At 42.5% G+C, this 21,947-nt stretch overlaps 3 protein-coding genes across 4 annotated transcripts; all 3 read right to left on the bottom strand.

Annotated features, from left to right (window-relative positions):
* Nucleotides 1-2,523: 2,523 nt before the first annotated feature.
* LOC109140193 (D(1) dopamine receptor) lies at nucleotides 2,524-4,443 on the bottom strand. Its single transcript, XM_019266189.2, has one exon. It carries the CDS (start codon nucleotides 4,021-4,023, stop codon nucleotides 2,671-2,673), a length of 1,353 nt encoding a protein of 450 aa, XP_019121734.1. The 5' UTR covers nucleotides 4,024-4,443; the 3' UTR covers nucleotides 2,524-2,670.
* A 2,259-nt stretch (nucleotides 4,444-6,702) lies between these two features.
* Nucleotides 6,703-10,246, bottom strand: LOC104934850 (GTPase IMAP family member 4). Its single transcript, XM_010750610.3, has 2 exons — nucleotides 9,763-10,246; nucleotides 6,703-9,685 (listed from the first exon to the last, which is right to left on the bottom strand). The coding sequence occupies exons 1-2, from the start codon at nucleotides 9,803-9,805 to the stop codon at nucleotides 8,073-8,075; spliced, it is 1,656 nt and encodes a 551-aa protein (XP_010748912.3). The 5' UTR covers nucleotides 9,806-10,246; the 3' UTR covers nucleotides 6,703-8,072.
* Nucleotides 10,247-11,272: 1,026 nt separating this feature from the next.
* Nucleotides 11,273-19,620, bottom strand: chrna9a (cholinergic receptor, nicotinic, alpha 9a). Of its 2 annotated transcripts, XM_027276752.1 has the most exons (8): nucleotides 19,524-19,620; nucleotides 16,854-17,028; nucleotides 16,564-16,709; nucleotides 15,196-15,350; nucleotides 14,921-15,101; nucleotides 13,622-13,973; nucleotides 12,278-12,858; nucleotides 11,273-12,180 (listed from the first exon to the last, which is right to left on the bottom strand). In XM_027276752.1, the coding sequence occupies exons 2-8, from the start codon at nucleotides 16,897-16,899 to the stop codon at nucleotides 12,010-12,012; spliced, it is 1,632 nt and encodes a 543-aa protein (XP_027132553.1). In that variant the 5' UTR covers nucleotides 16,900-17,028; nucleotides 19,524-19,620; the 3' UTR covers nucleotides 11,273-12,009. The 2 variants fall into 2 exon arrangements, with proteins under 2 accessions (XP_027132553.1, XP_019121740.1); XM_019266195.2 differs by lacking the exon at nucleotides 19,524-19,620 and having other exon boundaries at nucleotides 16,854-17,113.
* Between the last annotated feature and the right edge of the window lie 2,327 nt (nucleotides 19,621-21,947).

Raw genomic sequence — 21,947 nt, 5'->3', positions numbered from 1 at the left:
TAAGATCTTCTGTCATTGGTATTACTGTTTTGGGATAAATGCATAAATAATTTGTTAAAAACCTTCACTTGGAAATCCCTGTATGCTGAGGCTTCAGAGCTGTAGTTACAGTACGTTGGCTACATGAAATCGATTAACAGCTCCTTCTGAAACTCCTCGTCTCTGCAGCCTCCAGGGCTCTCTTAACTCTCGCACATTCAAGGTGGGCAGGTGCGGCCTATTAAAAGTTTCCCCAGGCGAACACAGCTACCCTCAGAGACTCGTTAATGCAATGAGCTCCTTTTAGTGCGACATGAGAATGAAACAAGGACAGTCAGTCAGCGTTAATAGAAGTAATCACTTTATCATTCCTCAGAGAATCGACCCCTCGTACTTCTCTCTGAACTGCACTCCAGTCGGGCCCTGAAATGACTTTTCTCACTTAGCAACCTACATGCAACCACTGTAAATGGGAGACACATTTTAAAAAATTTATCCGGCCTTTGTTTTATTAATCATCTTTGGTATGGTGTTCTTACGTACAGTTGGAGATGCCTACAGCTGATGGATGTGCTATGTAGGTTACAAGCCCCATTACACAGTGACTACCATGAGGCTGCACACACTTCCCCTCTGGAAACAATTATACCGTGCCACCTCTGTGTTTTCTCACTCCTGTACAATCAGTATATACACACACACAAACGTGTTATCGCTGGTGCCTAATAGAGATAATACAATGTGTTAACCGTGTACATTTTCAGTGAAATTGGAAGTGAGGCCTGCAGTTGTTGCACTGGTCGATATTCTGTGGTTTCCTTCAAAGGAATTGTTTTTGGGTGAAATATGATTCAGAGATGGACGTCGTATCCGTGACGTCACCCGCGGGTTTCTGAAGAGCTTTTACAAGCTCGGTGCGGTGGTTATCTGGCCTCTGTCACCTTCCAGCTAATCAAAAAAAGACAAAAACCAAGCAACAGTCTCTGTAGCCAATGTGAAAGTGCCAGAAACTGCAGTTCTGCGAACATCCACTTGAGGCTGGCTCCAGAAGTGAGTCAGTCTCCATAAGTCCCCATGTCCAAATGTCCAACTTCACAGCAGAAATAAACATGTTTACAGCCTGGTACAAAAAACAGTTTTGGTCTCTGTAGCTAATTTCCCCATTCATGACAACTGTACTGAGGGTGAATTTATATACAACTCACCTGTTCACATTATATTAAGGCTTAAAGTTATGCAGGATTAAGAGCGTGGATACTTTGACTGACAGGTTGGTGCCGTTACAGATGGATTGTTTGAGCAACCAGGCGTCATTCGGGCCGCCTCGGGTCTGCCGATGAGGCGGAAGAAGCATTACTGCCAACGTGCTATTCTGAGCTTCAAAACGTCTCTTCAGAAATCTGTGGGTGACATCACGCATACGCTGTCCGTTCTTTATACCGTCGTTGGCCTGCTCCAAGTTTATGCTTAGCTAAGCTGTAGAAAATACAAACTTCTACATAACATTGCATCCAACTCTTTGCAAGAAAGAAAAAAAAAAGTTTATTTTCCAAAATAATAATATTTTTTTAAAACCACCAAGGACATATCTGCAGCTCAGGATGGATTCATAATTCTTGCTGGCTCCATTAAGGCTCTTGAGGTTGTAACACACGCTTTCATATTTAACGCCAACAAGGAAGTCTCATTAAAGAAAAATGAACAGATGTTAATCTGTAGAAAATTAATCACACGCAGCTAATTTTATCGTCCCTGTTCCTGCATCAAACCTCACTGCGCACACAATAACCACATCTTGTGTTTGTTTTTTGTTTGTTTTTTAAAGGTTGTCACCATAAAAGCTTCTGTGTTCTCACCGGTCAGGGCATCTTACACAGGAACAACCTTTACAAATTATTTATGTTTGTTTCTTTCACGAGAGAGAGAGAGAGGAGAGAGTGGAGGGGGGAGGAGGATGGTGGACAGAGTGCACAGTGCATCCACCAAGAAGCCCAGCTGACGAGTGCTAATGTGAGTCAGTTACATAATCCCATTTCTAGAGATTGTGAGAAATCCTGACCTCTGATATCTCTTTGTCCATCGTGGCTTTGAGTGGAAGCCTCAAGGCAAAAAACAAACAAACAAAAAAAAGATGTCCACACTCACCGGTGAATGTATGTCAGTGATTTTCAAGTAAAACTTGTTTCCTGCTATAATTCATCTGAGAAGTCAATTTAAGAATCAGGATTATGACCAACCTGACAGACGTCTGCCAAAATCAAATCACTTCTTTTTCTTTTGAGGTTATTGTTAACTTGATTTACAGAATAAATAACTTTAAAAACCCATCCAACATCTCTCTTCTCTTAATCTTGCCCGTTGAGCCTCACTTTATTTACCCAGATCTGGATCTGTATTTGTCCTGGTGAGGAAAAGAAGAGGTAGTCCTCACATTGAGTTTTACATTTGTTGGTTCAACATCCATGTGAGTAAAGATGAAGCCACAGAAAACTCATGAAAACACACATGCTGTCCTAAAAGAAACGAGGAGTGTGTGTTTGTGTGTGTGTGTGATATTTTGTGCCTCCATTTATTGTCCACATGGATGTTTGACTGACCTTGGGTGTAAATTCAATGCTTCTTTTTGGGGTTTGATGTGCTCACTGTCCAGTTCTTTGCATAGTCTGTTTAGGATTTCATACATTGTCTTAATTATAGGCCTATTGGTATCTGCGTCAGTCTGTCTTTACTTTCCTCAGTGTCCGTCACCTGCTCCGAGGTCGTACCCCTGTGACACAACACAGTCACCGTCGTGTTCCCGCTGTCCTCACTCCCCCGGGTTTTCACGGAGCACGACACGCTCAGCTTCACGTTCGGCGGGCTGCCCTGCTTCACGTGTCCGGCCTCGTTGCTCGCCATCGCGGTCTCCACCGCTGCGCTCACCGCGGCGCAGCAGCCTCGTCCGCGGCAGCGCAACAAGCGCAAGAAGGCGTCTCTGAAGTCCGCGTTGAACGCGTAGATGATCGGGTTCAGGGATGAGTTGCTCCAGCCGATCCACACGAAGACATCGAAGGTTTTCTCGCTCACGCAGTAAGGGCCCCTCTGGATCCCTGCGGACTCTGGTCCTGGACAGAAAGGCAGAGCGCAGTTCAGGACAAAGAATGGCAACCAGCAGCAGACAAAAACACCCATGATGATGCTCAGGGTTTTGAGGACTTTGGTCTCTTTTCTGATGGACACTTTGAGCTCCCTGTGTGACTGATTAGAGCGCTGAGAATCGGGATGAAGACGCGTGTGATTCTCGTATGCGTTGGCACTGATTTCCGTGCACAGGTGAGAAAACTCTTCAGGTACATCCAAGCGGCAACTCTGCGCGTGCTCCGCCGCACGCTCCAAGGAGGATATCATCCGGATCTGCATCTGGGCTATCCGGTAGATGCGGGTGTATGTGCCAATCATGATGGCCACGGGGATGTAGAAGCTGATGAGGGAGGATGAGATGGCGTACGTGCGGCTCAGGCTGGAGTCACAGCTCCCATCAACACTCTTACCGTGAAGCGTAAAATCCTCCGAAACCGGATCACCGATCTCCGCCCGGTGCCAGTTCAGCTGCACCGGGACGAAGGAGATGACCACGGAGACTGTCCAGGTCACGCCGATCATAACAGAGGCCACCTTCTTGTTCATACACCTCTCATAGCGGAAAGGGCTGGAGATGGCCCAGTATCGGTCCACACTAATGACGCACAGGTTGAGGATGGAGGCCGTGGAGCACATGATGTCGCAGGCCAGCCAGGTCTTACAGAATCCTCCAAACGGCCAGAAGCCCGCCACTTCAGCCACAGCTTTCCACGGCATCACCAGTACGGCGACCAGGAGGTCAGACAGCGCCAAGGACACGATGAAGATGTTGGTTACCTTGGCGCGCAGGTGCCGGTAGCTAAAAACGGCTGCGCACACCGTGAAGTTGCCTAAAAGCGTCCAAACGATGAGCAGCGCCAGGACGCAGCCCGTTAGAGCTCGGTGCGCCGGTAACTCCTCCCGGCTGGCGGTTGTGTTATTCATTGCCAGGTCCTGAGCTCGGCCATATGTCAAACCACAAAGACCAGAAAAACCTCCGTGAACAGGAAAGGAGGAAAAAAAAAGAGTCGCTCCGAGTGGAGAGCGCGCGTCCCGCTCCAGCCGGACTGATCTGTGTGGCTGCTCTGAGCGCACAGCCGATTTACTGGAGACCTCATGCACCACCAGCTGCTGACAGCAGAGACGCGCACGGATGAGAGAAGTTTGCCATCTGAGAAAAGAAAAACACGCCAAGAGATCTCTGTGTCTGATTTACACTCATTGAGCATTAAAATTATCGCACTGTTTCCATCGTTTGGTCCCATTTATCCTCCCAACAGGCTGAGATGTCAATGAGTTAGTGCAGAGTACAAAAATCAGTCATTTTCATTCGTATAGCTACGTTTAGAACAGAGATACAAAGTGTTTTACATTTACATGTATGTTTAAATAAATCAAGCACATGAAGGTGAAATCACTACCAACATACTTGACTTGTTCAGCTTATTTTTGTGGACCAGGGTTGGTTTGTAATTAGTAACATTGTTCTGGAATTTTCTATTCTTAGGCTGCACATGGTCACGTGTGGGCCCTGAGGTCCTCAGCAGTATTAATTGTTTGTCTTTGACTAGGTGTCACCATATCTCAACACTGTGGTGGACAGGGTCAAAGAGGCCTGTTGCTGCCTTCCTAGTCTTAATAGATAGCTTGTTGTTGATGTCCCAATCTGCGTAAACAGACATCTGTGTCTCCAGACTAGAATATTCTGACAACAACACCTCCATGGGTAAAGACATTCTCTTTGACTAATTCTGGGCGTGTAGTATTTGGGGTGTTATCTTTTAGTTTAAAGTTTATCCACCATCACGAGTTCGTCAGAATGTGAGACCGACTCAGGCACTTCTGATGAACTTTGAGAGTGTCTCTAATTCTCCTTGGCCAAGCGTCAATAAATAATACAGCATAAGACATCAGAGGCTCCTGAACACTTTCTTCTCTCCTGACCTCACCATTGACCTTTGACTTCAGCAATTTTTCCACAACAAACATAAAATATTGGATTACAAATAATGCAATCTAATCTATATACTTTTGAATCAAGTGCTGCATCTTATACGATAATGTGTGTTGCACATTTTTGCAGTAGAAGTGATGGCCAAGAATGGAAAGCTGTTTTATGACTGCTGCTGCTGTTTTCTTTGACTTTACATTCTCATGTTGTTTTCCTGTTGAGGATTTGTATAAATAAACTTGACTTGCAGACTTGACTTCACACTTGGCTTCATCTATCACTTATTTATTATGAATTTCTTTTTTTTTAATCTGATCCATGCAACATAATATATCTTCATTTGAACCTACAAATGTCTTCAAACAGGTTTCAGCCATTTGACCTCTCATCCCTCCTACACTTGGTTCACCTTCATCAACAATATGCAATACACCTGTCTAAATCTATATCCATATTATCACGGTCTTTGTTGGTGAATTAATAATTGTATTATTTGTTATTATTTATTGTAATACTATTCATTTGGGGTCAGTAACTTGTTTAACAAACCAGTATATACATGATGTTCCTCTGGAGGACAAGACTTGTAAATGTAACCCCACCTCTTTAATCTAACCTATAAAGAGCATATTACACTTTCATCTTAAATCTAATCCACTCTATAAAGTGACATGACTTTGCTGTTTGGATTAAACACCTATTTTACTGCTACAATAACCGGCGTCTTGCACTCAGCTCCCCACAAACACCTCCGCCCTTCAGACAGCCAGTCCTTCCACTGACACTGACAAGGTCGGCTGACTGCTGAGAGAGAGAGAGGGGCTGAATCAGCAACTGAGCCCCGGTCAAACACGCAATCCACGGAGGAGAGGATGCTTTAAGAAACCAAGTGTGGAGTTTAAACACTGTGTAACTATTCAGGTAATTTGATTGGACAAGAGGTGTTGAACACTAGTGAGACCTCCGCTTCACAGGTGTCCTAATGACTAATGTCATCTTCAACCGTTTGCTGCATTCGGTCCTAAACTGAACACATGAGCTGATAAGCCTGTCTGTAATCAATACACAACCAATAAACAAACAAATGACTAACAGCAGACGACCTCATCATACATAACAGCTATCTAATGTTTCTATAGTGTTGACAAAATGTTGAAAAATATATTTGTAACTTTCCTGCACTGGCCGAGGAAAGGTTACACCAAACTCCCTTTAAGCATATAGTCATATATATATGTATATACATATGTATGTATATACATATATATATGACTATATGACCGTGTTCTTGTTCATTTGGCATCAATATTATCCATAAACGTAAACTACATTTTCGTACAAGCAACATTTTGGATTTAGTTGCCTCAAGAACTCACTTACCAGTCTCTTTTAGTGTTAGATGACCACAGGAATGAAGCAAACTGATAATCTTAATAAATTTCCAATAAATGTTATGTAATGTTATATATAACTGTTGTATAAAAGCAATAACACACAGGTTGTGATGTTATACTGAATATCAGCACGGCTGTGGTTAACTATGACCGATTCACAGCCGTGCTGATATCAAATATAATAGCACTCCCTCTCGTGTGATATTGCTTTAATTAATACGTTCTCTGATTACAAATTATGCTTTGTTTTTCCAGAAGCTCGCTGTAAGTCCAGATCTGCACAGTGTCTCTAATTCATCTCACTCTCACAGGCAGTATGTTGTAACAGTATTACATCATTGCAGCATCGCTCAGACAACATACCGCCACGTGCACTCTGAGTTTAATACCCCACGCACATATAAACACACAGGATGTGCTGCTGTGGATAAAAGCAGACTCTCTGGCCGGGTACAGAACCAGATGGCACCAGCTGAAGTCGGCTGAGCGTCGGTGAGGAACACTGAAATAGCACTCAAGCAATATTTGATCTTTATTAATGTCAACAGGGTGTTTGTTTTGAATACAGATTTAGATGATGCAGACAGAGGCAGATAATCAGATTATCTGCCGTCAGTTTTTTTTAGAGTTTGTACTATTTTTATGCATTTGCTGATTTAGGACACATTAGAATTACATCCATTTGTTGAAATGAAACCGCTTTCACGTGGGCATGAATGTCCTTTTTCTTTTTCTAACCGCGAGTTAGCGGTTGAATCTAAAAGTCATCAAGTAGTTCAGGTCACATATGCATGAAAAATAATTCACATTCTCCAAGATCTCTTTGACAGAAACGGTTTGATTTCACTCCAAGAGCTTAAAGAACGTTGTTCTCTCCCTGGGTTTTCTTTGGTTCTTGTATTTCCAGTTGAGATCTGCAATCCGTGCTCATGGCGTTCCAGGGGATTCACCTTTGCCCTCTCATCCGTTGGATTACTGTCCGTTATCTACAATGAACTGCTCTCTAAAGGTGTCAAACCTTTGGGAGTGATCAGTTCTTGGAACCGTGAACTTGAGGGTCAGGGTTATCATCTGGACTGGGACAATATTTGGACCAACATATCTTCCCATCTCATCAAAGAATCCAGCACATCAACTTATTCATTACAGGTTTACAGACGCAGACGCTTCACAGTGAAACTGACAGATGATCCGAACCGTACAAAATGTGATCAGAACATTGTTGGCACATACCTTCATATTTTTTGGGAGTGTCCCTCTGTGTCTGGCCTTTGGTCCAAGGTGAATAGTTGCCTTGAAAATATGCATCCCCCCCTACTTCTGTTCAATGATGACTCTGTTCTTAGCGGCAACACCAGACTGGCACAGAGGAAAGTTATATTTGCAGGATTGACTGCAGCTAAGAAGGCTATAATACATTCATGGTTAAAGAATGGCTAAGAATTGCTATTTTAGAAAGGTCATTGGCTGTCATAAATAAAGCACGAGCATCTACTGTGCAGGCCTGGGACGCTCTGACATAACTGCTTGCTCCTTAAAAAGTCCTTATTGGCAAGGCAATGGCACTTTTGTTTGTAATATAGTGTTTAAATTGTTCAATAAAAAGTTTGTCACAAAAAAAAAAGATACATAATAAACGTATAACTCTTCTATTGAATGCTGCAGGGCGTTCCAACAGTCTCTAAAGCTGTGTTCAGCCCCAGCAGACTCATTTCCTGGACGTATCCGGTCACAGTTGTCAGCGTGCTCTCTGCAGACCTCTCCTTCCTCGACGTCTCAGGTAGCTCTGATCTCTCCTCGTCACACTGCTTCTTCAGCGTAAACATCTCTTTGCCACACCTTTCCCTCTCCCTCCTCAGGTTCTCCTCCAGCTGTCTCTTGAGGTTTTCCTCGCTCGTTTTATGCTCCTCGATTTTCATTTGGATGAGCTTCAACTCCTGCTTGAGGGCCGCCGTTCTCCTTTTCTCCGCTCTCTGATTCTCCATCTGTATGTCCCTCTCTCTCTGGTTCTCGTCCCTCTCACGCCTCAGCACGTCCTCCATTTGTTTCTTCCTCTCCTCCTCCATCCTGCTCTGCTCCTCCAAGCTCTCGGTGAGTTTCTCCAGCTCTCTCTGTAGAGCGTCTCTCTTCATCTCCTCCCTCTGCCTGATGGCCTGCTCTTTCTGTATTTGCTGGACTTCCCTCTCGCGTTCTTTCTTTTCATTTTCCGCTCTGTCCCTTTGGAGTTTCTCCTCTATTGTTCTCCTCATTTTCTCCTCCCGCTCAGCCTGCTCCTCCAGCATTTTAGTAGCTTTGTCAAGCTCTTCTTGAAGAGCTTCCCTCCTTTGCTCCTCCTCTCTACGGATCTCCATCACTCTCACCATCTCTTGTATCTTCCTCTCCTTCTCCTTCTTCTCCTTCTCCTCTATCCCACGTCTGAAGGCCACCTCCAAATCTCTTGCCAGTTTCTCCTCCTTCTCCTTCTCCAGCTCCAGCTTTTTCTTCAGCTCCTCCATCTCCCGGTTGCTTTTTTGCTGCACCATCTCCAACTCTTTCTCATGTGACTCTCTTACTGCTGCCTCGTGCTTCTTCTTCAACAGCTCCTCCTTCTCCTCCATGAGCCTCCTCTCCTCCTGCAGCTCCTGAGCCAGATCCTCCTCTGCTTTCTGGAGCATCTTGCTGCCGTAACAGCATCCTTTGTTTGCTTGCATCACGCTGTCCACTAAGGTGAGGAGCTCGGACACCTGCTCCTTGTTCTTGGAGCTCTGGTTGTTGAAGACGCAGTACCTGCCACCACATCCGGCCACCAGCTGGGCCAGATCCGTGCACTCGTCTATCAGACAATGCTTCACGGATTTCTCTTCTCCCAGACGATCTCCATGGGTGAAAACCACCAAAGAGAAGCTCAAAGAGTGGGAACCCATTGCCTGTTTGATCTGCCGCAAAGCCTCCTTATCCTCCTGAGTGAACCTCCCAATCTGAATAACAAGAAGGAACACATGAGGTCCGGGATACAGGAGGCTAACGCTCCTCCTCAACTCCCTCTGCACCTCCTGTGGAGACTGATGAGTGTCCAGCAGCCCCGGAGTGTCCAGGAGCACCAAGTGTCGCCCGCGAAACTCTCCATATGCCCTGTGGCAACGCTGTGTGGCGGAGGAGCTGCCGACCTTTGAGTCAAAGACCTTACGGCCCAGGATGGTGTTGGCGGTGGAGCTTTTCCCGCTGCCAGTCTTCCCCAGCAAAACCAGTCTGATCTCAGTGGAGGAGGAAGGAGGCTTCCTGCCTGAAGAGATAAAAAAAGGAGAAAGGTTATAAAAGAAGGAGGGAAAGAAGGAAGGAAAAAGACAGATCCCAACATACCTGCACAGCTGATGGAAGACAGTTGCTTGCTTATAGAGGACATGCTGTTTGCGGTGTCTCTCCTCCATGAAGTGAAAACTAAAGAGAATGCCACATCACTTTATAGATCCAAACCCTGTGGGCGTGTCGGGCTCGATGACATGTTAAACCCCTCTGACCTCTAACCGTCGTCATCACTGTGTCTCAAGTATCAGTCTGAAGAAAGTGTGGGCCGATAGTCTGTCTCTGAGACACACTCCAATCTTATCTCTGAGTAAGCAAACTCCAGCAGGAGGTCGTGGTCCAGCTGAGGTAAAAAGATGAAATGGATGGAAGAAGGCTGAGATCCTGTAAAGTGAAGAGGGGGACGAGCAAAGTCCAGCTGGTCTTTTGTTTGTCGGGTCCTCTTTATCTTGAAAGTAGTTGTTTAGGAACCACCAGGGATCAATAAGCTAGACGAGTTATTGATTGTTTTGATCACGATGTTCATCATGAGACTCCAGACAGAGTAAATATTTTAATTAAGAGTTAGATTTCTTTTCTAATTTGTTACTTATTAAGTTGAATCTTACTTAAAGAAACATTCAGTGTGTCAGGCAGGCTGTTGAATGCCTTTCATTCACTGTCTACAATTTAATTGCATATATTTTTAATCTATATTTCTACTTCTATTTTTTATTTCTATAAAAAAAATTCAGTTTTTACTTTTATATAATTTTTTATTTGTAAAAATGTGTAAAAACAGGTTTCATTTAAAAACTTCTTAGCACAGTTTTAATTTCTTTGCACGCTTAATCTTTTTGAAGAGGTTTAATTTAAATGCAGATGTGTTTATTGTAGTATAAATTAATTTTAATGAATGTTTAATGTATGTTAACTGCCTCATGCTGCTACTTCTTTAAAAATAAGATATAACTTCAGCTCGAGTGTGAAATATACTTCTAGACTGATGTTATTTCTTAGTGAACTAGAAATGATAAATATCACAATAAGAGCACAAACATGTTTTGTTTTATTTTGGTTATCATCCTTCCATTTCATAGTTCTGGATGTATTTTGAATAGAAAAATAAGGTTCACTTGTGAGAGAACTAATTTATTCTTAATCTATTTACTTCCAAAATAATATCTTTGAAAACACGGCTGTAATTAAACAGTAAATTATATGTTGCTCCTTGTAGCACATTAAGACGATATATTTTATGTATTTGGCATCATTCGGTATCATTAAGCTGTCTGTTAGGAACTTTATAAATACATGTGCTTAGATGTTCAATGTTTTATGCCTGGAGTCAGTCAGTCAGTAACTAAATCCTCTATGATTATAGCCGATCTGCCCTCTAAAGGCTCTTGAGTGAATGAAAACTAAACCAGGTTCATTCACTCGCCTGTTCCTGCTGTCTCCCCGTGTGAGTGTCCTCATAGTAGCTCATATATAATATATACACATATGTATATTTCCCAAACAGATTGAGGGAATAACTTTGTGTATGTACAGGAAAAAGTACAGAAAGATTAAGAACGAAAAGAGATTTTATATGCAAAAAAAAAAAAAAAAAAACCCAAACAAATCAGAAATGGACAGTTCTGCAAAATGTGTACATACATCATGTAAAACAAATTAGATTTGTATCATAATGTAAACTGCTGGGACAGTGAGTAAAACCTTTCTTATTGGAGCAAAGTTCTGGAGGTAGGATTTAAAGTCTGAGTATTGTTAAAAAGCGAGGCATCGTTTTAGAAACATTCACACCACTTACATAAACCCAAATTCTTAATATGTGCAGATTAAAACGACATCAGTTCGCCTGGTTTTAATGTCTTTACAGGAAGGAACGTGCCTCTGCCCCCACGTCAAGTTGTTCCATAAGTGACTCTGCAAAACAGCCTCATCTTGGTTGCCCTAAACGTAATGTAAGTAACGTAATGCCTATGGCTGTTAGCTCATCAATAATGGAGAGTCCATGCATGTTCGAGACGAGGTCTGGATTGTCTTACCGCTGCGCTGCTTCGTCACACAGCAAGCACACCTGACGTTAACTAACCGCGAGGCTGTGATGAATTTAAACGGATGATTTGTGTGCAGTGACCTTGTCCTCTTTATGTCAACACACACTCACACACACACACACGCACACACACACTATACTGACACACCACATACATTTGTGTCTTTAGTTGCGTCAAAGTAAAAATGAGGAGAGTCTTGAGGTCCAGCAGTGACAGGAGGATGAGCGTTGGTAAAAAGATGATGGGAGGGATGAGGCTGTCAGGATGCCTTGGCGATAATGAGGATGCTCATGAGGAAGACCATGACGAAGAAGATCCACATGAAAAACCTATCCATCACCTTGGCCACCTTCTTCCACTCTGCCACCTTCACGCAGGTAGCTCTCTGCTCGCGGAAGCAGTTGGCGATGAACTGGATGTTCTTCACCACCTGAGGAAGAGAAGGACAGAGCAAGTGAAGCGAAACTTTAGAAGAACAAAAGTAATCAGATAGGAAGGTAAAGTGAGCAGCGCTTGCGGTGATGCACCTGTTTATGTTGGCTGCAGGGGCAGCAGCATGGGCAGGATTGGATTTGAATTTTCTCTGCGGGGAAGAGGAGCTGCTCCTTCAGCCCTCCATTCAGGTGCTGGAGGTTTCGTGCATGAGGTGAGGCCTGATAGTCCAGTTCATCCCTCCTGATGTGGTGGTAGCGTTGCATGGACTCCCGCTTCCCTTCACCCCTCTCCAGTCTGGAAACGTGGTTGTTGTGGTTGTTGTAATGGTGATGGTTGACGTTGCCGTTCGCCTGGTTTTTCTGATGGTGCGCGCCGTGGCCGTTGCTGTACTTGTACGGGTCGCTGTCGTAATCATGGAAACGGTCATCCAGGAAGCTGCTTTTCCCGCCCATGGGTTCATCGGGGTACAGTGGGGTTCTCTCACTCTCCGGGGTGGTGCAGTTCTCCCCCACCTCGTAGACGAAGAAGATCTTAGACATGTAGTCTATGATGAGCACCTTAGCCCACTGAGGGACCGGCTTGGCCTCAGCACCACAGAAATGAATGTTCATGATGAAGATGGTGAGAGAGGTGGAGGCTGTGATCATAGTCATGGTGGCTATGTAGTACTTCCCTATGAAGAAACATACACAGCAGTCCTAATTTGTAGACTACGAGGTTTAACATTAATCTGCAATGATCTGGAAACACAGATCAAATTTTGACTCTAGGAGTTTCTATGGAAGAAAAAAACAGTGGTGAAGGAAGTTTTACGCACAATTATAATCAGTAAACTGTGACAATTAGATTTTTATTAATCCTGCATTAGTAAATGCAGGATTTTATTGTTTTGTTGAGGTGGAGGTAATATTAACTATTAATTATTTATCACTATGGAGCTGATTATTTTATCCATTAATCGATCGATTGTGAGAATGTCATCACAGTTACCCGGAGGCAAAACACTTTAAAGACTTAATAAAATAGGAAAAGCAACAAATCAAAAGTATTTGTGAGGCTGCAGCTTTGATATTTGCAGCTGTGCTTGCATGAACTGCTCGGTAGATTAATTTAAAACGAAACTAAAATATTATTTTACAAACTGTTTCTATGGTTTGTGTGCGAACATTTGAATTCATGAAGTAATTAGTTAGTAAATGAACTAGTTCAGATAATTTCCTCCTGAAATCAAGGAAAGCAGAAAGTGGAATGAAATGAAAATACTTATAAACTTGGTTACATTGCACCACTGCTTGTCAAATGTACAAAATAGTTCAAATCTAGCCACAGTATTTCATAAAGTTGACTTGATTAATAACTTTTCATCTATTATCTTATTTCTGTGTAGAGATGAACCTCAATAGTTTAAGTAGAAAAGAACCAAGAATGATCCAAACCTATGTAGGGCATGCTTTCTGCAGGAGGCATGCTCTCAGCCACCAACAACTGGAACACGGTGAGCGCCAGCAGCACCGTGACCCCGAGGGAAACCTTCTCCCCGGAGTCTGCCGGCAGGTAGAAGCCCAGCGGGGCCAGGAACGAGATGAGGAAGCACGGCAGGAGCAGGTTAAAGATGTAGAACGAGGAGCGGCGCTTCAGGAGCAACGTGTAGGTGATTTCCGTGTAAGGGTCGGAGCAGCAGCCGTACATCATGACGTTTCTAACCGCCGGCATGCCGTGACATTCCCACTCCACGTTCTCCACAAAGTCAGACAGGTCACCACTGTCCATGCCCAGACTGATGTCCACCTGAGGAGGACACACATGGACATGAAGCTGTGATTAACAGACGACTTTTAACCTTTATCTATCTGCCCTTGTTAAGGTCGAAGGAACTGGAGGAACAGACATAATAGATATACAAGTCTCATTCTAAGGAAAACATAAACATTCTTATTTTCAGGTGAATTTACACTAATGGAAACATTTCTGCCATATTCTGTGAATAAACCCTCCTAAATCTGACCCACTGGACCTTTAACATGTCATTTATATGGTGAAAGCAGTTGTGTTTGTGTCCACCTGATGAAGGTAAGTCTGATATTCACCCTCTTTTAAATCTGTTTCTGATCTCTACCAACTCCTGAGTGAGGAAGATATCTCTCTCTCTCTTTTTGGCTGGTTTATGCTCGACTATGGTGACATCTCTAACTGTGTCTGTCTGTTGTTTGGTGCTGGGCATGTAGTGCACAGTAGAGGTGTTTCAATGACAGCCCAAAAACAACATAGTGAGAGTGAGAGTGAAGGTCAGAGAGCTAAACATGAAACTAAAACTCAGTAAAGCTGAGGGGAGCTTAGGTTCTTCGTGTAAAATTATTGAGCTGCTTTAAGTATTTATTAATAGTTGACAAGTGTTTTATGTTGTTCTGTTCTCACACTATTTAACTTCGAGTTCTGAGTTGGGAGAAGTGCGTAAAGCGTTAAAGCACTGAGTCACAAACTATTTCACTGATTTTGGTGAAACTGGATCATATTTTATGGGGGGAAAAAATGAGCCAGGAGCCAGTGTTGTGCTAGAACAGGAGCTCGGCACCTCTATGGACAATATGACAGAGGCAAAAAGGGACCAAAGGGACGTTGATGGCGAAAGTTCAAAAAAGAAAATGAGATGAGATGAGATGGCCGAGTGAGAATCTGAACTGATCCAAACAAAATCAAAGGTGTGATTCCGTCTCATTCGTCCTCCGCCCACACACCTGGTTGCCGTTGTAGGTCCAGGAGCCGAAGGTCAGGTTGCACTGCTGCCAGTCGAAGGGGAAGTAGGAGACGTCCACCACACATGTGCTCTTTGTGATCGCTGGAGAGTCCCAGACGATCTCTCCATTATAACGCAGCTTCACATTAGTGCTGGATTCACCTGCAGACTCCTCGTCTGCTCTGCACACACACACACAGCAAAGGACACATTTGTAGACACACACACTCTGCTGCATCATGGGAACATGTTTTCTATCTGTCTCTTGTTACTGACTTGTTGTAGAGGACGATGTCTGGTTTCCAAACCAGGTCACTGGGGATGTTGATCATCTCAAGGTCATCGTACTCCTCCTTGTCCCACTTCAGGTACGCATCATGCCAGACCTGCCTGATCCACAGGTACGTGGTTAGCACCTGGTTCCTCTCATCCTGCACACACAAACACATTTAGACACAGACAGAGTGAGTTCAGTACAGTGATGCTCAGTGCTGACCTCTGGTGGTCTGTGCAGGAACAGAAAACTGAAGGCAGAGAGACACATTTTTCCTCTGTAAAGCAAAAAATTAAAGGGGCACTCCACTGATTTACAAGTCAGCTCATGAGCCCCTGTGTACTGCACAGCCTGTGAGAAGCATCACACATTGTCTTTTGTGGACTTGGAGGTGATATCACAGCTCGGGAATGGAGACTGAATATTTGTAACTGAAAGCTTGAGTAACAAACTAGGTCAGAGAGGATCTAACGAAACCCAAGAGTCTTTCTAATCTTCTAATCTTTCTCCTGCTTTATGAAAAACGCAGTGCTGACTTGGTTGCACGGGACAAACAGCTATAACTACATCTATATATAGTAAAACTCTCCCATCTACTCCTCTTTCCATCAGCTTATCCTTATCAGGGTCACAGGGGAGCCGGTCCCAGCTGACACCGAGCGAAAGTACATCGGGTACACGCCGTCCAGGTCGTAGTTCATCAATTTTAGAGGCACTAGTTAACCTTTTAACGGCGTATCTTTGGACTTGCAGACTCAACACCGACTGGGGGATTCAAACCAGAAACCTTCTTGGTGTTAATTTACAGTATATTCCATACAGCATATACTATTATCAAATCATCATTATGTGGTTCTGTCAGTCTTGGCCTCTTCACCTCAGTGTGATTTGTTACTTCACTGTATATCTAGTTTCTGTATTTACAATCTTGTTCTGATGATTCTTCTTTATGGCACGCGGTATCAACAGTACTGTTTGAATCTTGAATATGTGGCAGTCAGATGTAGGACATAAATCACGACAACAACAACAGATCTTAATCTCCGTCTTTCTATGATTACCGTAAACATTTTAACTCTGACGCAGCCACAGGTACAAAACAGACAAAGCACAATACTGCATGTATCTGTAAACATCCAGCATGTTTCCATATGACAGTGCATATATATGGTGTCATGGGTTTAAATATATGTATGTAGGCGTCCTATAGCTTAAATTGAAGTGTTGGAACAAGGCGGTGCAGTATATACTGTGTGTGTTGTTGTTAACCACTGTTGGAAAATGTAAAGATCCGTCTGAAGGGGTTCTTTTGTGGTTATGGTTTTATATCTCTGGGTAATGAAGCGTATTTGAGTTTCCTCTCCACTCACCATATCTTTGATCTGTGACAGGGTGATCTGCAGAGACACATTGAGCGCTTTGTCTGTGTCCTCCACAGGTCTCAGAGCGTTGGAGTAGCCCTCCATCAGATCATTCAGAAGTTTGCGGGCATACTGACCCTGAGCGCCGTGGGACACTGAGGCAGAGCAGAGGGTGCAACAGCAAAGGTTAGAGGTGTGAGGAAAACATCAGGGGGGAGAGCAGAAACAGGTTTTTACAAAGACAAAACAAACTTTGTGCATCAGTCAGATATGAACTGATCCATCCATGCAGAACTGACCTTGCACCAAAAGGCTGATCCAAATCATCAGCGATGCCTTCCTCATTTTCAACCAGTCACAAGCCGAGGGATCAATTATTCAGGAAAAACAGTCGCCGAGGCAGCCCGGGTCCACAATCCAGAGCGTCACTTTATTCTGACCTCCATTCTCCTCTCTCTGCTGAGGCCGAGCGAGCTGAGAGCACAGAAAATTCTTACATCCTGTCAGAAGCTCTGAATGCTTCACTAGCTGTTAGTCGCAGTTTGCCTCTGTTATAGTGTGTGTGTGTGTGTGTGAGTGTGAGTGTGTGTCTGTGATCGCTGCTCTGGAACAGGACCTGGGCGTATCACTCACACAAACACACACACACAGGTACACACACAGGTACACTGCAGTATCACATAGCACACAGGCAGTGGGTGTAATGTGACGCCTGCAGCTCCGTCCACTTGTGTACATGATCACAACCAGCTGTACGACACACAACACACACACACGCATACACATACACACTGAACCATACTGCGTTACACGGCTAATGACATGTGTCAGTCACACACATACAGTGACACTTTCTTACATATGCTCAGGTCATTTAAGATGAAAACGCACACACACACACACACACACACACACGTGGGAGTGAGGATGGAGACACATGTCATACATGCTACATTGTAATGAACTTCACACAGGTCCAGGATCAGGTGTCAGGAATCTTTAACATCAGGACAGGAAAGCTGCACACTGGTTTTAGATCAGAGATACGAGTAGGTACCCAGAAATAGAAGCCAACCAGTCCATCCTTAAAATTGGCCAGCAGCCGTGACATTTTTACGGTTTAATGTATCCTAACATGTGGATTTTGTTATTTTTTTATCCTGTTTCATGCTTCAGTTTCATGCATAAACTGAAGCATGAATTGTTTGTGTTCATGCTATTCATACTTTTTGTTATTGCCTTAAAAAGTTTATGTCCACGTCCAGTGCTGGATCGAATCCATGTTTTTTTTTCTTTGTTCTTTATAAGCAGTAGAGGGAGTTGTGCGCCTGTATGTGTGTGCAAGAGTGTTGTTTTATGAAAGAATAGAAAAACTAGCTCAGATTCTCATCGTGTGTTTAAATATTTAATCTGTTTTTGTGTTGGACGAGAGCTCAGAAATGTCTCCAAAGTCTACGTGTGAGAATAGAGATGATCGGGTGAAGGTAGGTGTATGTAGGTGAAGTAAAAGGGAAGAAGAAACGTGTGTGAGTGGCTGTTTCAGCCACGTATTTGTCCTCAAATCTTAAATCATTTTTAAAGTTTAAAAAGACAGTAGAGAGGTTAGAGAGTAAGACTCTCTCTCTCAATGGCAGGAGAGCTGCTGGTTTGTTGTGTTAATATATTAAAATATTCAAGCTTTAGGATACCAGATGTTGAATTTTCGCTTTGTTACGTTGCGGCTGTGTTAAAATCCTGAGAAACGAGCTTGTAGCTGACAGTAAATCTTAAATTATTACGTCAGTCGACATCGAATGTTACTGACAATGTTTTACACGTTTACTGCAGAACACTGCACATGGTGATGAGCTGTGTTAATGTGTCACTGAGTTTCTGTGGTACTGAGCTCGCATAGGACAGGTGTTTCCTGTGTGTGTGTGTGTGTGTGTGTGTGCGTGTGTGTGTGTGTAAAAAGGAAGAAAGTGTGAAATGCTGCCACAGCTACCAGAATGAGACTTAAACAGAAGCCTCTGTAACCATTTCTAATCGACATCATCTGCAGGGTTAAATAAAGAGTCAGCAGCCTGACGGGGTATTTTAGTGTATTTTGCCCACTGAACATTGAAAATAATATAATGTATATAATGTAGAAAGAGAGACACGGTGGGCTTGTGAATAATAATGATGGCGTACAACCCCTGATGTGTTCTTGCAGTAAACAGGGGGCCGAAAAGGAAACAGAGTGGGCCAGCTTTAGGAGGTGAGACAGTGAGACAAAGACAGACAGACATGAGGACAGACAATGACAGTGACAGCTAAGGAAGTGTGTGTGTGTGTGTGTGTGTGTGTGTGTGTGTGTGTGTGTGTGTGTGTGTGATCGCCTCAGAAATCAGCAACATCTTGTGAACAATGCAGACGTAGAAGTTATTTTACGTACACTGAGTGAGTGAGGTATGGATTTATATAGAGTAACAGTTATTGTCTAATTGAACACAGAGTCAAACATATAGTTTGGAGTTCTTTGGCTGCCGCTTAGGAAACTGACAGTGTTTCACACAACAAACTCCACCTGCTTTATAAAACTAATGAAACACTATTTATCTTTTTTTGTGGGGGGTGAGAAAATACCAAATAAATGAATAAAAATAAGATAAATGAATGATAATGATAATAAAACACATTAAAAGTTTAAATTTAGGACAGAAATAAATGTAGAAAAACATGTTAAACTAAATAAATAAATAACAGTAATAATAATGTAATGATATGTATAATAAAAACATCAGTTTTGGGTTTGCTTTTTAAAAAATATTAACATTATCTGCTGCCGTGAGGTCTTCAGGGTGACAGAGTATTAAGACTTTCTGGCATGTCGTCGTAGGAAACGGTGTAAATAATAAAGTTAATGAAGGCTTCAGTGTCAGGGTCATGTAATGTGCTGTCACACACACACACACACACACACACACACACACACACAGAGGTCTTACCATCGTCAAAATGTCCGCCGATGTTACAGTGAACTCTGCAGACTGTAAGACAGACAGGATAAGAAGGTGAGACAGTGTCGAGAGACGGACGAACACGTTAGTCTGATTTATTGACAATAATAGAAACTCCAGTCTTTAAAGAGTTAATTAGATTTACTGTTCATACTTTAGAAGTATGCAGATTTTACTGAAGTAAAAGTTGCAGTACTAGTGTGTATAAAAAGATACAAATCTATTATAACCTATTATAAAACTCTTATAATCAGAATATATTTAAATATCAAAAGTATCCCAGTGATCTATAAAGTTTTCATCTTATCCTGTTATAAATAATAAATTATAATTAAATTAGTTATTTTATTATTATCGCTCTGAATCTGCAAAGCTTATATTTGAAATATATATAAGTATGATGATATATATATATATATTTAAATATATATATATATTAATATATATATATATATATATATATATATATGATGAATATTCAAGGGAGTCCAAGTCCTTCATTATATTAATTTATTTATTTATTTACACTGTACAGTTACCTCCGTCTGTAAAATCTAAACCATCTTTTTGTGACAACACTTCCTGTTATATGTTATATATTGTGTGTGTACAGTACAATTATTTCTGTGCATATCTTATTTTATTTTATTTTATTTATTTGAGCACTTTTCTTATCCACCTTGCGTTCTAATGCTGCACCAAGAGAATTTCCCTTGTGTGGGATCAATAAAGTCTAGTTTAGTACTTAGTTACCTTCCATCGCTGCGGTTGAGGTGGGATTGGTTGATACATAATTAGCAGAAAAATGTTTAAACGAGGCTGATGACATTAACGACGGCTCTGTTCCATTTAGCTGCACCTCTAGGCCTCGTCAATGAACACCTGAATGAAATAATTAATCATTAGTTCGACGTGTATTCCTCTGCTGACATGTCAAAATGTCTGCTGTGAAAACAGCTCCCTGGATAACACATCAGAGGCCCTCGAGAAGTCAGAACAACCGCTACCCACTGACTGTGAAGTGGCTCCGCTGAGAGCACTTCTGTATCTGTGTACAGTGTGTGTGTGTGAGTGTGGGAGAGTGATGTAAAGAGAGACAGAGAGATAGACAGAGACAGAGAGAGAGAGAGAGAGAGAGAGAGAGAGGGATATGGCATTGTGGTAGTTGTGGGAGAGCGAGCTTAACGAGAGATGAGAGATCTGGCCACAGCAGGCAGTCAGACAATGTTCAGCTCTCAAAGTGAAGCGTTTCTCTTTGTCACTTGTAACTCAGCTATTACCAACAGTGTTACCGAAAGCATTTAAACGACGACTGACTTCTGATCATGCGATTAAACTCAACAAAAGTGAATAAAGTGGTGCGGCACAGCCTTCAGCGTCCTAAACCAAAGGTTCTCAACTTTTCACAGTTTCTTTGCTCACAAACGCAACAACCAATGTAAGTTTAGTTTGAATCTTTGCTTTTAGATTTATTAAAACAAGCAGCAGCAACAGTCTGATTCAGGCCTAACAGAGCAGTGACAGATAGGAATATATGTTAAGATGTATAAAAACACATGTACCTCATGGTATAGTGTTTTTTGAGTGTGTTGGATTTCATTAAAAGGCCGACATCGCTGAAAGCAGCTTCCTGTCTCCCTCTGCACCGCTCACCACAATATCTTATTTTATTTTACTCAACAAACTTCTTGGCGACCCTCGAGTTCAGTAGAACTGTCCTAAATGAACAAAAAGACAATATAATTGTAATTATTTTAGGTACTATTACAGCTTATTATATATCCGATACTTAGATGTTTCATCGTGCTCTGGGAAGTTTGGGGATTTTTGTCAAGTGTCTCATAAAGTCCACACTGTGTTCAGGTGGTCTGAGGTTCCTGTGTATGTCATGACCTTTAAATATGAGTGTGACTGTGTGTATGTAATGTGTAAGAGACTTGAACGAGTTATTGTATAAGACAACTGAGAAATGACAGAGTAACTCGTAGTCGCTGTGTGTAAGTTTGACTGTACAATGTGTGTGTGTGTGTGTGTGCTGGGATGTGGTTAGCTGTTTTTCAGCGTATCCTTGAAAAGCCTGTTTTGTGTCTCTCATCCTCAGCAGCTTTGAACACCACACAAGGCAGACAAATGTGCAACAGCTCGAGCGTTTTCCTTTTCTGTTCCTGGTCGTCATTTTTTGAGCTTTTCATTGGTTCAGCTACAATAAATCTAGTTCTGTCACACAGACTTTATTTCCTTGTGTATATTCAAACCCCTGAACAGACATACAGACCGACGTATGACGCGTTTACAGACATATATACTGTAGATACTGAGGATAGACCATATGCAGGTCTTAAAGCTATCTAAGGTAAGTTTGTGATTTGGGTTAAAACAAATAAAACTGACTTGACGATGATATAATTACCT

Source organism: Larimichthys crocea, unplaced genomic scaffold (genome assembly GCF_000972845.2).
Source record: "Larimichthys crocea isolate SSNF unplaced genomic scaffold, L_crocea_2.0 scaffold539, whole genome shotgun sequence".
Taxonomy (NCBI): Eukaryota; Metazoa; Chordata; class Actinopteri; family Sciaenidae; genus Larimichthys; species Larimichthys crocea.
This window is presented reverse-complemented; position numbering and strand designations above follow the sequence as displayed.

Coding starts and splice junctions, on each gene's coding strand:
- LOC109140193 (XM_019266189.2), bottom strand. CDS start 4,023: ATGAATAACACAACCGCCAGCCGGGAGGAGTTACCGGCGCACCGAGCT.
- LOC104934850 (XM_010750610.3), bottom strand. CDS start 9,805: ATGTCCTCTATAAGCAAGCAACTGTCTTCCATCAGCTGTGCAG. Junction 9,686..9,762: donor GTCTTCCATCAGCTGTGCAG/GTATGTTGGGAT, acceptor TTATCTCTTCAG/GCAGGAAGCCTCCTTCCTCC.
- chrna9a (XM_027276752.1), bottom strand. CDS start 16,899: ATGAGGAAGGCATCGCTGATGATTTGGATCAGCCTTTTGGTGCAAG. Junction 16,710..16,853: donor GATCAGCCTTTTGGTGCAAG/GTCAGTTCTGCA, acceptor GCTCTGCCTCAG/TGTCCCACGGCGCTCAGGGT. Junction 13,974..14,920: donor GGACCTACAACGGCAACCAG/GTGTGTGGGCGG, acceptor TGTCCTCCTCAG/GTGGACATCAGTCTGGGCAT.